The following is an 18,080-nucleotide window of genomic DNA, read 5'->3' as shown; positions in this document are numbered from 1 at the left end:
CTCTCATGGCTCAGGCAACTCACCAAGCCCAGCTCTCGGAACCTCCAGGCTCTCGGAAGGCATGCAAGACCCCACCCACCACATTCAAGACTTTCACCTTTCCCATCACTTGTCCCACTCCACAGCGACACTTTCAGCAGCCTGGCCACAGGAAGTGGCTAAGTCAAATGTTGAAAGAATATTGTGTATCATCTTTCCTTCCACATTTGCTCTAGAAGAGCAAAAGACAAACAGAAAATCTAGTTCTCAAGTTTATAAATCACCTTTTACAGCAGTACCCCTCCAGCAGTAGAGGAAAAGTGATAATTCTACCACACACATACACACAGGTAGAGAATTAACTATTATGGCTAACACTTTACTTTTAAAAGACATAAAATAAGGACTGATGTTGGATTAGGTATTATAGTCCTAGCACTTGGGAGGTAGAGGCGGGAAGATCCTGAGTTCCAGTTTGGTCTAGGCAAACAGAGAGCTCCAGGCTACTGTGGCTACATAGCTAGACACTGTCTTAAAAAAAAAAAAAAAATCATGGATCTGGAGAGATGGCTCATCAATTAACAGAGCTTGATCCATAGTAATGAGAACTTGATGACAGCTAATGTCAGCAAGCCAGGCATCCCCACAAATGCCTGTTCTAAAAGGGGTGGAGACAAAAGGATCATTGGGGCTTGCTGGCTTCCAGACTAGCTGAGGTTAAGCCCCAGGTTTAGGGGCGAGACCCTGTCCCAAAATGAATAGGTATACAGTGATAGAAGACAACCAACATCCTCTTCTGGCCCCTGTGCACGTGCAGATAGACCAAGTCATAGATACAGACAGACACAGACACAGACACACAGACACACAGACACACAGACACACACACAGACACACAGACACACAGACACACACACACACACACACACACACACACACACACACACACACACACACACACGGCAGTTGTTAACTCTACTGTAATATATAAGGTATAAGTTTTCAGTGTGTCTTACTGATTACAGAAAAGTTCCAGGGGGTCACTGCTACTCACAACATATAACCACACTTCTGTGCCCAAGAGCATTCTCAAAACCCAGAATTCTTGAACTTCACTGGCCATTCCAAAATACCTAGGTATAGTTAAGTGTTTCCACAGAAGTGAACATTAGGACATAGCGTTCTAATTCAGGGATAACTACTACAATGACATTATCTGTCACATGTATGTCAGGTGCTTTCAAAGACTATCTTAGGACTCACCCAGTGCACGTGGCACTAGAGCAATGTGGTGTCACATTAGCATTTGCCAAACAGTAGGAAATCACTACCACAAGAAATTATGTCTTAGCCTAGCAATTTTCAAAACAACTCTGTTTATTACTTAAAAAAAAAAAAAAAAAAGACAGTTTCTCTGTGTAGCCTTGACTGTCCTGGAACTCACTCTGTGGACCAGGCTGGTCTTGAACTCAGAGATCCACCTGCCTCTGCCATCCTAGCACTAGGAGTAAAGATGTGAGCCACCCATGACTTTTAATAGATTATACAACCTAATCACCACTTGTTGGCCAAGAGAGCTCCTGAAAGCAACAGGCCTTAGTCCTGAGGAAGAGAGAAAGGCTGACTTATGTAACAGCTTAAGACAAGGACCTGGTTGAGCTGAAGTTTGCCTGGGAAAGCTGTCAAGACCAAATAATAATGTCCAGTTTCAGCACAGCTTCTTGTGAGCACCTCCAAGACTAGGGACAAGCTCCTCATTTTAAGCATCCTTCATTAAGTTTTCTTCATTAAGTTGGCTGGTATCTGCTCCCTTACAATTTCCAAACACTTGTATAGATTGGGTACACCAAATAAATTCAATTCTTTTATGTCCAAATCTTCATATATCTAAATTTAGCTAGGCAGCCTGTCTTACATTGCTTCTTACATGCTACACAACTTGCTTCACAATCCCCTCATCTAAATATCCTCCACATGAAGTCCATTTGTCAACATGTTTCTAAAACAGTGTCACTGAAATTGAGTTAACAAAAATGGCTAGGACCTTAAGTTTAGCTAGGACAAAGAGCAGGAACCCCCCCCCCCCTTTTGTCTTTTTTTCCCGAGACAGGGTTTCTCTGTATTGCTTTGGAGGCTGTCCTGGAACTCGCTCAGTAGACCAGAGATCATAGAGATCCGCCTGCCTCTGCCAGCCCCTCTTATTCTAAACACTTCCCCATTAATACAGTCTAAGTTCTAATTGATGACATCCACAGAAGACCCACTCTTACCAAGCTTACAGATATCAAAGACAGAACTGTATTTACATGGACTTAAATACCCTAAGATGCCAGAATAATCTCAAAGTCTTATTCTACTGTTGACCACCAAGAGAGATACTGGCAGAAAAAAGATGGGGCCATTTTCCTACAGAAGGAAACAGGCAAAAAGCACCTTGGCCTGAGTACTGCCATTTTGACTTCAGACTCCATTTTCTCTGTAGGGCGAAACAAATTTCAAGATCCCAAGCCCTAGGGGAGCTGAAAACTTTCCAATGGCTGACCATCTCCTCCTTTAAACATAGAAATAGCCTGTTATGCTTCTTAGTTCTTTAAAACTGATTGGTTGGACTAAAAAGCTCCCATTTTGTGTCAGCTGACAATGATGGAACACACAAGGAAAGTCCCTAATATTTGAGTCCTGATTGGTGAAAACTGTAACATGGCAAAAAAATGTTTGTGACTTGTGCTTATAAACCCTGAATCTGGGGCCAGGTGTTGGTGGCACATGCCTTTGATCCCAGCACTTGGGAGGCAGAGACAGGCGGATCTCTGTGAGTTCAAGGCCAGCCTGGTCTCCAGAGCAAGTGCCAGGATAGGCTCCAAAGCTACACAGAGAAACCCTGTCTCGAAAAACCAAATAAACCAAACCAAACCAAACAAACAAACAAAAACCCCCGAGTCTGCCCCTCCTTGGGGCTACTAGGACAAACAAGGCTCCCAAGTCCTTGTCCCGTAGCCCTGATCGATCAGTGACCCACTTATATGGTGATTTAATAAAACCTTTGGAACTCATAGTTCTCTCTCTCTCTCTCTCTCTCTCTCTCTCTCTCTCTCTCTCTCTCTCTCTCTCTCTCTCTCTCTCTCTCTCTCTCTCTCTCTCTCTCTCTCTCTCTCTCTCTCTCCTTCCTTGTGATGGGTGTAACACTACTACAATAAAGTTCTCTTTTAGCTGTTTCTTACCCAGGCTCTAATAACAATGTAACCAAACAGCTTGATGACCAAGGCATTCGCAAGAAGAGCCCACAGCAAAGATGACTTTTTCTAGCTTGTCTGGAAGGAACAGAGACCTTCCCTTCTAGTTCCAGTTCTGCTATCAATAGGGTGTGTGCCACTGATCCTTAAAACCTGTCACCAATTTCCCCAAGATCTTAGGCCAAACACAGCACCAACTATATTCTTGTTTACTGTTTGATACTATTCAGAGACCTCCCTTCTAGTTCCAGTTCTGCTATCAATAGGGTGTGTGCCACTGATCCTTAAAGCCTGCCACCAATTTCCCCAAGATCTTAGGCCAAACACAGCGTCAGCTATATTCTTTCTTACTGTTTGATACTATTCAGCTCTGCTCCAAGAAATCTGATGGCTTCCATGGGTACACTCACTCACTCACTCACTCACTCACTCACTCACAATGATGCATATACAGGAAAATGTAAAATTAAAAAACCAAAAATGAGTGTATCTCATGATAAAAGCAGAAGATAGTGATAAAATGATTTACTAGAAATACTGATAAGGGGGCTGGAGAGATGGTTCAGCAGACCTCGGTTCAACTCCTAGCACCCATACGGTGTCTTGCAACTGTCTGTGGCTCCTGTTCTTGGGGATATGAAACCCTTACACAGACAAACATGCAGACAAAACACCAATGTACATAAAATAAAAATAAATAAAATGAGCCCACTGTGATGGATGAAGTGTATACTGGAACCTACATGCAACTTTTCCACCCAGGACACCTGATCACTGGGAAGGATGATGCAGCCAATAATTATGCCAGAGGTTATTATACAATTGGCAAGGAGATTGTTGATCTGGTCCTTGACCAGATCTGAAAACTGGCACATCTGTGCACAGCACCTCAGGGCTTCCTCATCTTTGACAGCTTTGGAGATAGCACAGGATCTGGGTTTGTTTCTCTGCTTGTAGAATGGCTTTCAGTGGACTATGGCAAGAAGTCTAAGCTGGAATTTGCCATTTACCCAGCCCCCCAGGTTTCCACAGCTGTTGTGGGGTCCTGCAACTCCATCCTAACCACATACATGATACTGGAACATTCTGACTGTGATTTCATGGTGGATAATGAAACCATCTATGACATCTGTTGGCACAACCTGGATTTTAAAAGTCCCACATATACCAACCTCAATCATCTGATTGGGCAGATTGTGTCATCCATCACAGCCTCCTTGAGGTTTGATGGGGCCCTGAATGTGGACTTAACAGAATTCAAGACCAACCTGGTACTATACTCTCACATCCACTTCACAACGGGAAATCTATGCTCCAGTCATCTCAACTGAACAGCATACCATGAGCAGCTCTTGGTAGCAGAAATCACCAATGCTCGATCTGAGCCAGCAATCAGATGGTTCAAGTGCGACCCTCACCATGGCAAATATATGGCTTGCTGCATGTTGTACAAGGAGGATGTGGTACCAAAAGATGTTAATGCGGCTACTGCTAACATCAAGACTAAGTGCACCATCCAATTTGTGGATTGGTGCCCAACTGGATTTAAGGTGGGTATTAACTACCATACCCCCATGGTCCCTGGGGAGACCTAGCCAAGTCACAGAGAGCAGTGTGCATGCTGAGCAACACTGCCATTGTAGAGGCTTGGGCTCGCCTGGACCACAAGTTTGACCTCATGTACCCGATGCAGGGGTTTTTGCATTGGTATGTGGGGGTAGATGTGGAAGAAGGCCCAGGAGGACCTGGCAGTGCTGGAGAAGGATTATGAAGAGGTGGGCATAGATCCTGTGGAAGCAGAGGCTGAAGAAGGGGAGGAATACCGAGGATATGGGTCTGGCTGGCAGCCATCCATTTGTATCTTCCTCACCATTGAAACTAAAGGATATATTTACTCATTAAAATTTTCTATGTTGAGACAATTAAAATAAAAACAGATTCTTCTAAAAAAAAAAAAAAAAAAAGAAATACTGATATGGACGGTGAGATGGTAAGATGGCTCAGCGAGCAGAGGCCCCGGCTGTCAAGCTTGACAATCTGAATTCTATCCCTGGACCTCCTGGACCCACCTGATGGAAGGACAGAACTGACTCTTGTAAGTTGTCTTCTGACCTTCGCACATTTGCTATCATAGTCACATTATGTACATAAAACTTAAAAAAATATAGTAACATGAGAATTTTCCAGCAGTGGTCAAAGTAACTGTCTTACATAAAGCATGCATTTGGATTTGGGACTATTTACTCATATAAAAATTACTAGAATAGATAAAATATTTATAAAAAAAAAACCAGTTGGCTAGGCAATTTTGGAGACACTTAAGTGACATAACAGCACAGGCATCCGCAGGAATAGGATATAGCAAAAGATCAAACACCATCTGCTGTGTGGAACTCTACAATTAGGTAAAAGATGATGTCTTAAATGTTCTTAGAATGTTCAGACTATCACTTACTAAAAGGTAATACTGCAGAATTGTCACCAGAAAGAGAAATATCAATCAGGAGGCACACATCACTAAAAAACACTTATACATGGAGCCAGAGTAGGGACAGTTATCTAAGGGAGCCATGTCTTCAGCAGTCAACTCTTAAGGAGAGCCCGAAGCTGGACACACAGGTACTGATGTTCAGTAAAAGCTACTGGGGACCATACATCCTCCCATGTCCTCTATTCACAGAAAACACTTCTCAGACTTCAAATGGAGTAGCACGTTGAAAACAGATGAAGAGTGTGCAGTCATACCTGTTCTTCCAGCAATGTCTTTGCAGATGCTCTACAAAGCCCTTGCAAAGTGTCAACAGATGAACTGATCAACTCTAGAGACCACTGAAATCTATTCAGCTTGCCTTTCACAACACCTAAGAAAAATGAAAAGCTTGAAATTCAACTGCTTCAAAATATACAGAACTATAAAAAGAAAGAAAGAAGAAAAGAAAAAAAGGCTGCAGTAAACAGCAAGTCCTCAAGACTCCATTAGACTTACCAATTATTTTGTCCTGGGTGCTCCTGGGAAGGTGTTTTGCAATATGCCCAATGACACATAGCATGTAGCCTAAGGTGTTTGAATTTGGAGATTTTTCACTAGAGAAAAGGAGAAAATACCAAATTAAACAGCATGCTGCCAAAACACAACAACCACCACAACCACCCATTTCTTCTGGATTATTAATACTAAAAGTCAAGCAGTTGACCTGGCTTAACTGTGAGGTCTGGAAACATTAAGGTGCCTAATAAACTTTAACAAAGGCAAACTGCTTAAATACGATTATTTTTTAAGTTGTTCTTAAGCCAGAATTAAAGCAATAGCTATAAAGTAAGCCATTTCCTGAGGACACGAGTTTTACTTCCAGCCAATTGGTGTCTGCTAGTGGCTACTTTATAAACATACAAACCTGCTGAGTTTCTCCCATGACTCTATTATTTTGGTGTAGTCCAGCTTGGGTGATGAGCAAGTGATCTTGGAGAGCAGCATCCATGCTGGTGCTGAATGTTCTGTGTCAGTGTGGGATATCACACTGTTTATAAAAGTGGATGAGAATTTATCTTTCTTGGACCAGATACGAAAAGCCTTATTTAAATAGCGGCTGGGGGGGGGGGGAAAAAGGAGAAATGCAACTATAAATATACCAAAGTGTTCCGACCAACCTCTCACTGAAAAGGTATCAACTTCTATAGCACCAGGATTTTTCTGGCACATAAAACATTCACTCAGGGAGTCCAGCTCTCTGCAAATCTAATATCAATCAAGGTGTCTTCTTAATTTTCCCTTCAGAGTAAGTTGTCCTTATCCCCCCCCCTCACAAAACACTATGTACAATAAAGAAGAAAATTACAAAAACTGCCTCTTCCAAAATTTCCACACATAATAGCTTACTATAACAGGTATGTCCACGTTGATAGGAACAAAGTAACAGAAGAATAAATACTCCGTCCTTTATTTAATGAGACACTGGAGAACATCATAACATTTAAATATGGCATAGCAAATAAGCTGAAATTTGCTATACCTTAGCAATACAAAGTGTACAAGTATCCATGTTACCATTTTTGTGTGTCATGTGGTAGGTCCATGTTCTTCAGGTTGGTGTTGACTGTCCTCCTCAATCACTCTCCACCTTATTTTTTGAGTCAGGGCTCTCACTGAACCTGGAACTCACTGTTCAACTACACAAGCTGGCTAGCAAACCTCAATGATCCTTCTGACTGCCTTCCCAGTGCTGGCATTATGGTCAGGTATCACCACACTCATCTTTTTTTTTTTTTTTTTTTTAATGGGGAATGGGTCCTAGGGATCCAAAATTCAGGTCTCTAAACTTGTGGGGCAAGCACATTACCAACGGATGGACTCCCTGCCCAGTGCTCTTCACTGATGCTTTTAAATCACTATTGTTTTAAATCACTATATGCCTCATGAGACAATGCTATAATTTGAAAGAGGACAAAAACAGAGCTCTTGGGGCTGGAGGGATGGCACTGCAAGACACTAGATTTTGGTCTCTTGCCAAAAGAAAGGATGAAGGGAAAGGGCGGAGGGAGGGAATTAGGAAGAGAAGAAATAATCACAAAATGTGATTATATCCTTTATTTGTGTTCTTGTAACACACTTCCTACCAAGACTGACTTTGCTCTGTGAAATCTCCACCAGATTATGAGCAACCTAAACACAGTGAGGTGTTAAGTCCTGCAACTTTCCAGCACTGAGAGCAGGGCACTGAAAATATTTGTTAACTGAACACACTAGACTTCCTCTTCCATGTCCTTCTACTCTCCATCCCCAACACTTGTTAAGCAGCTCTGAGACACCTCCTTCCTCCAGCTCCACTGCCCCCACCTTCTTCTGCCCTTGTTACCGATGACTTAAATCACTTTACACAGGCCTGTGTTCTCAATCTCCAGTTTGATCCCCTTGGTCTCCAAACAGAAATTCATTCTCTACAGGTCCTAAAGTGTAAACTCCTGTTCTCACACTTTATATAAGTTCATCAGCAGCTTCCTCCTTGCTATTCTGCTTTTAGCATAAGGTTAAGCTTCTTGGCATGTTGTATTATAAGGCTCCTGTTTAAAAGGGTCCCAGTCACACTAGCCATCAATGTACTGGGGTGCTAGTGCAGTATACACAGCCTTAGGCATCCAGGGCTGGTTCCTCTCCTGGCTGTCATTTTGTTCGTTACTAGCTTTCAAGAGTCAGTTTGGGGAGCTGGAGCTGGCCCATCGGATAATAATCCACATGGCTCTTGCAGAGGATGAGATTCTGGTTCCCAGCAGCCAGGTTGGGTAGCTTACCATCAACTATAACTCCAGCGTGCCCCCTTCTAGCTTCTGTGGGCACCTGCACTCAACTGCACATATCCCAGAAAGATACACAGACACACAGACAATTTAAAAAATAAAGGTCAGGTATCCTATAAAGCACTTACTCTCTGTTGATTAAAGATCTTAATATAAATCTTGTATATTACTGTTTATAAAGTTCTTTATCCCATCAACCCCACTGTTCCTCATAGTGCTTTTTGGGGGTGTGTATGTATGCATGTATCAGTGTGGGTGTGCATGTCTGTGGGTGGGTGTACCCAGAGCACATGCAAACACAGAATTCGTATGGACATCAGGGGTGATTTCCAATACTATGTGATTTGTTTTGTTTTGATTGATGTATTGCCAATGCCTATGTTTGTGTGTGCACCTGTGGGGGCGTGTACGTGTAGGCCACAGGTCTATGTCGAGAGTCTTCTTCCACTTCATTTATTTAAAACAGGGTCGCTTACTAAGGCTGGAGTTCATCAGTCTGGCTTTAGTACTTACTATCTGGCTAACAAGCTGGAATTCTCCTGTCTCTGCCTCCCTCAGGGCTGGGATTACCATGCCTAGCCTTTTATGTGTATGCTATGGATCCAATTCAAGGCCAGAATCCCTAGCAAGCCCTTTACCATTGAGCCATCTCTTCAGCTCCATCCACCTTTCCTTCACTGAGTCTGGGGTTCACTGAGCAGCCAGGCTTACCAGCCAATGAGCTCCAGGGCTCCAGCTGTGTCTCCTTCCTCTATCCCCAGCATTAGTAGTCATCTGCTGCTGTGGGGGTTCAAACTCACATGCTTGTACTTGTGAAACAGGGACACCACTCGGCAAGCCCTCCCCAGGCCCACTAACAGTACTTTTGACTTTTCTCACTGATTCTCCAGATCAGTGGCTGTCATATCCTTTTCACTGTAAGACTTCTTTAAATTTACTCACTTACTCATTCATGTACATGCATTTTTAGTGGTGCTGGGTCTTGTACATACTAGGGAAGTACTCCTACCACTGAGCTATACTCTATGTAGAAATCCCTTTAAATTCTTTAAAATTAGTGATCACTCCCAAAGAACTTTTGCATATGTAGGATAGATGGATGGACACACACACACACACACACACACACACACACACACACACACACACACACACACACACACACACACACACACCATGTTAGGAATTTAAATGTTTCCTAGTTAAAAATTAACAATAAGAAGGACCTGAAGGACCTGGTAGTACAAGCTTGTAACCCTACTTACTCAGAAGGCTGAGACAGGAGGATTGCACATTCAAGGACAACCTGGGCTACAGAATGAGCTCGGGCAACTTAGCAAGATCCCATCTCAAAATAAAAAAGCAAAACGGAAGGCTGAGGACACAGCTAAGTGACAAAACACTTGTCTAGCATATATGAAGCCATCTAGTACACTTCAATCCCTATTGCTGAAAACAAAAAACCAAAAGCAACAAAAAACTAGAACCAACAAACCCATTTATATCAGTATAAGAAATAGTACTCTTCACAAAAACAACTCTTCCCAAACAATATAAATGGGGCGAGTCACTGTTGTATCGTTTTGTAAACCTATTAAGTCTGGCTCAGACAGAAATGGGGTTTCTTGTATCTGCTGTTGTGTGTAAACTGTTCCGGCATCGTCATATTGCTTCTGGAACTTCCGTTCCATAATCATGAAAGGATAAAGTAAAAATGCCAAGAAACCTCTTAATGCTATAATTGAAAGCTCTACTAGTGCCCTAGCCCATGTCTTTACACAGTTCCATGTGACATTCTTCCTCCCTTTGGGATAATGTTGATGGCTAATTTATTAGGGAAAGAAAGAACAGAAAGCTCCAGCATTCATCTATCACCTCCCTCCCCGATATAAAGTATAGCTATTCATGTAACTTTCCCCCAGGTTTCTTCATTACATATTTCTCATCTTTCATTCACCCTCAGGTGTCACCTGCCTTGTACCTCTGACCTCTATAAACCTATATTCAGATAGGTTTCCTCTATCTCAGAATGAGAACAATGCTTATAGAGGATGCTTGTGATGCTAAAGAAGCAGAAGGTAAGCCTCAATTTCAGATACAAACATGCCTCCCAGACTTAGGAATGCAGTAACTCAGGCCAGGTGCCATGGTTAGTCTTGGGTATCAATTTGACTACACCTGGAGTTACCTAAAACCCAAATGGCTGGGCACACTGTGATGGATTTTCTTAACTGAATCATTTTAAGTGGGAAGATCCACCTTTAATGCAGATCTGTTAAATTGGGACGATCCACCTTCATTTAATCTGGGCCACACCTTCTGCTGGCAGTCCTCGTAAGGTCATGGAAGAAGGAGGATTGCTCTCTATGACTTTTGCTCTAGCTTTCACTATTGAGCCCATTTCATTTGCTGGAATCAGAGCCTACTTTTTTGGGATCCTGGTGTATACTGAGGACCAGCTGAGACACCCAGTGTGCTGGCTGGTATTATGTCAACTTGACACAAGCTAAAGTTATCTGAAAGAGGGAACCTCAATTGAAAATAATGCCTCTGTAAGATCAAACTATTAGGCATTTTCTTAATTAGTGATTGATGGGGGAAAGGCCCAGCCCATTGTGGGTGGTGCTATCCTTGGGTTCTATAAGAGAGCAGGCTGAACAAGCCATGGGGAATAGCCAGTAAGCAGCACCCCTTCATGGCCTTTGCATCAGCTCCTGCCTCACTGCTTTTGATGATGAACTGTAATAACATGGAACTGTGAGAGAAATAAAGCCTCTCCTCCCCAAGTTACTTTGGTTATGGTGTCTTATCACAGTAATAGTAACCCTAAGACAATCCAGCCTGGTGGATGGAACAACTACTGCATTCTTGGACCTTCTGTTGGTAGACAGCCATTGTGGACCAGCTAGACCACAGCCTGTAAGTTATTCCAATAAATTCCCTGCGTGTGTGTGTGTGTGTGTGTGTGTGTGTGTGTGTGTGTGTGTGTGTGTGTGTGTGTGTGTGTGTTCCTACATATATGGTAAATGTCAGTATTCTGAAAGTTCTTTTACTTTAGGGAACCCTAATATACTGGGGGAACCAAGGAAGACTGTCAGAGATAATAAGTAAAGGAAAAATAAGATCAAACAAAACAGAGTGGGCTAAAAGAACATTTTATAGAGAGAACCTGTCCCCAGAGGTACCTGCATGCAGGACAGATCTTGTGGGGAACAGAGTGGGATTGTCAAGACCCAGAATGCACATGGTGGAAGCATAAGACAAAGATGAAGCAATCAAGTGATAGAGAAGAGGACATTTTCTGATGCTTCCTGAAGAGGTCAAGCATGTAGAAAGGTCAATGGGTGGACTGTAAGCAGACCAGACAGGAGACCCTGCCTGTGTAGGCTGGGATGCCAGAGAGGAAGGGAGGAAAAACCCTTGGGATAAAAACAAGCGTTCCTTTTGCTTGAACTATACATCGCTGGGTTGTCTTCTAAGCATGTTTTGACAATTTATGCACTCCTCAAGCATGCAAAATTGTCACTTTCTCAAATTCTCAGTAACACTTGAGTACAGTATAGACTGTCAAGTCTCACATTTTAACAAACTGAAACTTGTGTTATTTTTAACTTTGTTGACTGTTAGAGAAGTTTAATATCAGATTCAGTATCTCTGTCTATTGCTCATCTCCACCTCAACTTTTGTGAACTGCTTTTCATCTCATCTATTTTCTGTTTGGAGTCCTCTCCTGGATAAGAACCATTAGTAAACACAGGTGACCATTCCTAGTATGTGTTAGTTTCCAATCTGTCCTTCCTATGTTTTTGATGGTGTCATGTTAGTCTGGCTTCTGAGTTGCTACAGCAATACCTGAGCATGTGTAATTGATGAAGAACAGAATCTACTGTTCACCTGAAAATACAGAAGTTTAAGGTGAAGGCTCCAGGCTTAGTGAATGCTGAGGTCATTCTCTGTTCCAAGGTAGTACCTTGTATGCCACATCCTTCATAGAAAGCAAGGGCAGTCACATGGCACAAACTCCCAAAGACGGAGCAAAACAGCCCACTCCTGAAAGCTTTCTTCCTACCAACACTAAATAATTCAAGAGAGTACAGTCCTGGCTGCCTAATCCATTCTTACCAGACCTCACCTCATGATACTTATATTTGCCAGTTGATTTCAATGAGTTTTAAAAGGGAAACCTGAAGCCACAGCAGCTGTTGATAATCATTCTAATGCAGATTCACCTTGCCACTATGGTGCAACTGCTTAGACTCAATGTCGAAAAGAAGATGCAATGGTTTCCCTTTAGAAATGTGTAAAGGGCTGATCTGTGTCCCTCTAAAATCTCTGTGTTAAAGGCCCAGCACCTGTAATCTCAGAATGTGATTGCATTTGATGACAGTGTCTATAAAAGAACTGATAAAGTCAAAGGAAGCCACTAGCATGCACCTTAATCAAATGTGACAGGTGTCTTTACAAAGAGATTGGACTCTTACAGATTCCTGAAAAGACTCACTGGAGGCATAGCAAGACAGGGCTGTCGGCAGACCAAGAGGCTCAAGAGAAAGCAAAGCTGCAAGAACTTCTACCTGGGCTCCAGAACTGTGACGAGTTGATTTCTACTATTTAAGCCACTCAGACTGTGCTATTCTGTCGTACTAAAAGTAGAAAATTAACACAAGAGTCTACTTCATTAAACTTTCATATTTAACATTTTTGAAAACAGAAGTTCTAGAGGACTGTACCCCTTTTTATTTCTATTGCTGGGATGAAACTCCATGACCAAAAAGCAAGTTGGGGAGGAAACGGTTGATTTGGTTTACACGGTTGATTTGGTTTACACTTACATATTGTTGTTGATCATCAAAGGAAGTCAGGACAGGAACTCAAACAGGGCGAGAACCTGGAGTCAAGAGCTGATGCAGAGGCCAGGGAGGGGTGCTGCTTACTGGCTTGCTTCCCATGGCTTGCTCAGCCTGCCCTCTTACAGAACCCAGGACCACCAGCTCAGACACAGAACCACCCAGAATAGGCTGGGCCCTCCCCCATCAATGACTAATTAAGAAAATGCTTACAGCTGGATCTTATGGAGACATTTTCTCAATTAAGGTTCCCTCTTTCAAATAACTCTAGTTTGTATCTGGTTGACGTAAACTAGCTGGAACAGTAGTAATATACTCTCCCACTGTGGTAACACATACATTCAGAGAAGGCTGTGACACCTATTCAGTGTGTCTAGGCTGGGTGGCTGGTAGGCTAGGCTGAAGGTGGAGTCTGAGCAACAGCAGCCTCCTTTTTGGCAGTTATTTTTATTCATTTTGAAATCAGATAGCTGTGTGTTTAAAAACATTAAGAAATGGGACTGAAATGGAACTGTAAATACTTCATAACTATAAGCATTTGCACTTGAAAGTAGGCATCTAAAGGGTACTCATATTGTATAAAGCCTTAGAGAATGCATAACATTGGATGCTTAGGAGGAAGCATGCACATTATAACAGGAGAACATGAAATACCAATGAGCTCAATGTTTAGGAAGTTAAAAAGTAACTAGACTTAAGAAAAGTTATATTTGGAGAGGGAGCCTATTGTTTAAAAGTGAGCAACCCCAGGGACCTAAGACTAGGGGATAATTATCTAGAATCACCTATGACGGATTTAGACTAAGGTTAACATCTGAGAATGTCTGTGAGGGATTATCTAGATATGAGAAGTCCCAGCTTACTGTGGACCAGAGCTTTGCCTGAGTGTGGATCCTGACCAGCATCCAAGTAGAGATAGAGCTCTGCACTGACTTTTGCTGCTCTCTGCTACTTTATTGTGGATACAATGTGAACAGCTCCCTCAAGCTTCTGCTGCTGTGACTTAGCCATCTCTGTGGATCATAACATGGAACAGGAAGCCAAGATAAACCCTTTCCTCCTTAAGTCACTTCTTTAGGGTATTTTATCACAGCAACAGAAAGAGAAACTAAGATAGAAACAAGAGTGAGAAAATAGATTCTGCTGCTGAGTGAATCCCTCCTTTAAAGGAACATCAGCAAAAGCATAGGTGGTACTGAGAAAACACTGACAAGATGAATGAATTTTTAGTGATAGTTTCAATACCAGAGAGATGAAAGCAAGTAGCCCATTATCTATTCTCGAAAAGAAAATGAGGAAACTCAGGCCCAAGAAAGAAGCCACAAGGCATAAGTTTGCAACAACTGGTTACTTTCTATTGTATAATCCCTCCATAACTACATGGAAAAGCCTGTGTTTCTTGTATGAAAAGGAGATGTAAGGAAAAGAAAAAAACAGCCACTATAATCCAGATAAAAACCAAAAGCTCACTGCAGTCAAGGTACCATCACAGATCCTACCCCTCAGCATAATGTTCACTACCCTCAATGTTCATCATCCTCAAGTTATCAAATAGAAACAAAAGCACAGAGATATTTATCCCACTAGCTCAATAAAATGTGTAAGGCTTAGCTTTTATGAATGAAAAGGCAGGCAAGGCATGGTGGTATATGCCTTTAATTCCAGTGCATAGGAGGCAGAGTTCGGTGGAGCTTTGAGGATAGCCTGGTCTATAGAGGGAGTTACAGAATACCTGAGGCTACAAAGAGAAACTGTCTAGAAACCAGAAACCAAAACCAAACAAAACTCAAGTAAAGGTGTGGTCCTCCTAACAGCAAGTAGTGGGGAATGTTGATGCTACAATGCCATCCTATGTTTAGTACTACACATAGTGCCAGGTAAAAGTGGAAAGGAGTCGGAAGGGAGCAAAGTGATCAAAGGTACCACTAAAATACTCACCACAATAATGCTAAGAGATTCAAAGAGTATCAAGGATCTTCACATATACTAAGAATCTGGACCACTGATCTTCAGATACCAATGGAAAAATTACTATTAGAACATCCCACGAGGACCAGAAAGATGGCTCAAGTGGTTAATAGCACTGGCTGCTCTCACAGAGGACCCACATTTGGTTCCCAGTACCCACATGATGGCTCAAAAACTCTAGTTTCTAGTTCCAGGGGAACCAATGCCACCTTCTGGCCTCCTCAGTTATACACACCACACACACACACACACACAACACACACACACACACACACACACACACACACAGAGAGAGAGAGAGAGAGAGAGAGAGAGAGAGAGAGAGGGAGGGAGAGGGAGAGAAGGGAGAGGAGGGAGGAGAGGAGAGAGAGGGAGAGGGAGGGAAAGAGAGAGAGAGAGAGAGAGAGAAAGAGAGAGAAAGAGAAAGAGAGAGAGAGAGAATCTTTAAAACATAACACAACAAAAACCAGCACATGACGTTCCATAAGAAACTGAAGTGATACAGTTAATGTACCTCAGATCCTGGCTTTCTGTGGTAAGAAGAGCAAGTAATGCCCAAGCAAGCACCTGGCTTCTGTCCTCACTGTGAAATTTTCTGTGATGCTTAAGGTTCTGCAACAGGAGCTGGTCCAGGCACTCCAAGGCCTTTTCTTGCACTGTGCTTTCACAGTCCATCACCACTGGGATGACTCCCATCAACCAGGCTTTCTGGACTGGGACACATGTAGGTTGGGCCTAAGGTTGAAAACATTATAGCAGAAGGTCTAACATTATTTCAAGTCTAGGTTCAAGCCAACGAAGTTGCAATCAACAATTCAACAGACATGCTAAATATAATCACACCTACAGGATACAGGGCTAAGTTTAATGTTAGAAGGTATTCTTTGTGTATTCAAAGCCCTGTGTATAATACTTGGCACTATACCCAAACAAATAAATAATTGTATTTAATTGCAAACATCAAACAAACAAAAAAAAATCAACATTCTGAGATCCTGAAAAACTGTAACCTCCAGCTTGAGAAGAGTCAATGCATATTAAAATTTAAACTTATAAATTAAAGCCACTATTTTATTATTTGTGATCAGCATTATTTTGGTTATTTAAGAACAACAAATGATATTTACTCCAAGGAAAATGTGCTGACAGCAAAAGCCGAAATATACATTGCTGGAGAGATGGCTCTGTGGTTAGTTGCACTTGTTGCTCTTCTAGAGGAACTAAGTTGGATTTCGAGTACCATGTCAGGCAGCTCACAACTCCTGAGGCTTTGATATTTTTGTTCTCCATGGGCACTACATGTACATACTCACATACATGTGTGCACACACACACACTTAAGTAATAAAAATAAATCTTAAAAGTATGCATTCTTTGATGTCTTCTCTGGTAAAAATAATAATCCTTTAAAAATTCTTCAATAGTCAATTAATTGAGAGAAGTAAATTATATATCATACTAAAGAATATGCTCTTCTGGTAATATCTACATATTTTAAAAATTTTGTTTTGTTTTGTTTTTCGAGACAGGGTTTCTTTGTGTAGTTTTGGAGCCTGTTCTGGCACTCGCTCTGTAGACCAGGCTGCCCTGGAACTCAGATTAGCCTGCCTGCCTCTGCTGGGATTAAAGGTATGCACCATCTGCACCTGCACCTCCACCAGCTACATATCTTAATTGACAAAAATTAATCTAGGCCTGGAATTTAATCAATTTGATTTTAAAGTTTCTGAGGCTCAAGAGATGGTGTGGTGATTAGAAAGAGCAAAGTTCCTTAGGATCAGCCATTTGAACGCTTTGTCTCCAGTTTTTGGTGCAGCCCAGAAAGGTTACAGTGAGGAGATACAGTCGTGCTGCAGAAAGTATATCACTGGGCAGGGTGGGCTTTCAGAGTTTAAAGTTCTGCCCCACTTCCAGCTCGCTCTTTGTTTTGTTAAGATGTGATCTCTCAGCTTCCTGATTATCACAATACCTGCTACTTGGGGCCAGGCCTCCCTGCCACAATGGACTCTTAGCTCTGGGCCCACTAGCAAAAATAAGTTCTCTTTCTTAAGTTGCTTTTGGTTACGGTGGTTTGTGAAAACAACAAAAAAGTAATAGAGATGGCTCAGTGGTTAAGAGCGCTTGCTGCTCTTGCAGAAGACCAGTGTTCAATTCCCAGTACCCACATCTTGTGGCTCACAATCACCTGTGGGCACCCCATACACATTTATATATTCATAGACACAGATATGAGAACACATACACATAAAGAAAAATTAAAATCAATTTAAAAAATTTTAGTTTCCTTTTCTAGTTGAGATTTAAGATCAAATCAAGAAGTGGCACAGCATTGTTTAGCATAAGTTTCTAGCTGAAGTAAAAAAGAAAGTCATCTGCCAAAGACACTTGTTATTCCCCAGTGAGTGATGTTTAGGCCTCAGGTGGGCACAGCTGAATTTCTAAATGGTTTACTTAACATTTAGCAACAGGTAATTATTATATAGTTGCACTTGCTCCCTTTTTGTGTGGGGACTAAACTCAAGCACTCCATACTTACAAAGCATATGTTCTATTGCTAAGGCTTTAGCGCCAGAGTCTCTCTCTCTCTCTCTCTCTCTCTCTCTCTCTCTCTCTCTCTCATCTATCTATCTATCTATCTATCTATCTATCTATCTATCTATCTATCTATCTTTTAGGCAGTGCATACTGTAGACAAAGATGGCCTCTACTTCACAGTAATCCTCCTGCCTCAGGTTTATGAAGCCAGCTCAGAGGTGCTTTT

General features: G+C 42.0%; 1 protein-coding gene and 1 pseudogene across 2 annotated transcripts in view; one reads left to right on the top strand and one right to left on the bottom strand.

The window, feature by feature from the left end:
* Nucleotides 1–18,080, bottom strand: part of Ncapd3 (non-SMC condensin II complex subunit D3) — a 73,165-nt gene that overhangs the window by 27,589 nt on the left and 27,496 nt on the right. For both annotated transcript variants that reach the window (XM_027411712.2, XM_027411713.2), the window contains 4 exons: nt 15,834–16,054; nt 6,608–6,799; nt 6,199–6,296; nt 5,958–6,073 (listed from right to left, as the gene is read on the bottom strand). In XM_027411712.2, coding sequence (XP_027267513.1) covers nt 5,958–6,073; nt 6,199–6,296; nt 6,608–6,799; nt 15,834–16,054 — 627 coding nt within the window. The remainder of the gene's footprint in view (nt 1–5,957; nt 6,074–6,198; nt 6,297–6,607; nt 6,800–15,833; nt 16,055–18,080) is intronic.
* On the top strand, nt 6–5,143 carry LOC107978968 (annotated as a pseudogene).

Source organism: Cricetulus griseus, chromosome 4 (genome assembly GCF_003668045.3).
Source record: "Cricetulus griseus strain 17A/GY chromosome 4, alternate assembly CriGri-PICRH-1.0, whole genome shotgun sequence".
Taxonomy (NCBI): Eukaryota; Metazoa; Chordata; class Mammalia; order Rodentia; family Cricetidae; genus Cricetulus; species Cricetulus griseus.
This window is presented reverse-complemented; position numbering and strand designations above follow the sequence as displayed.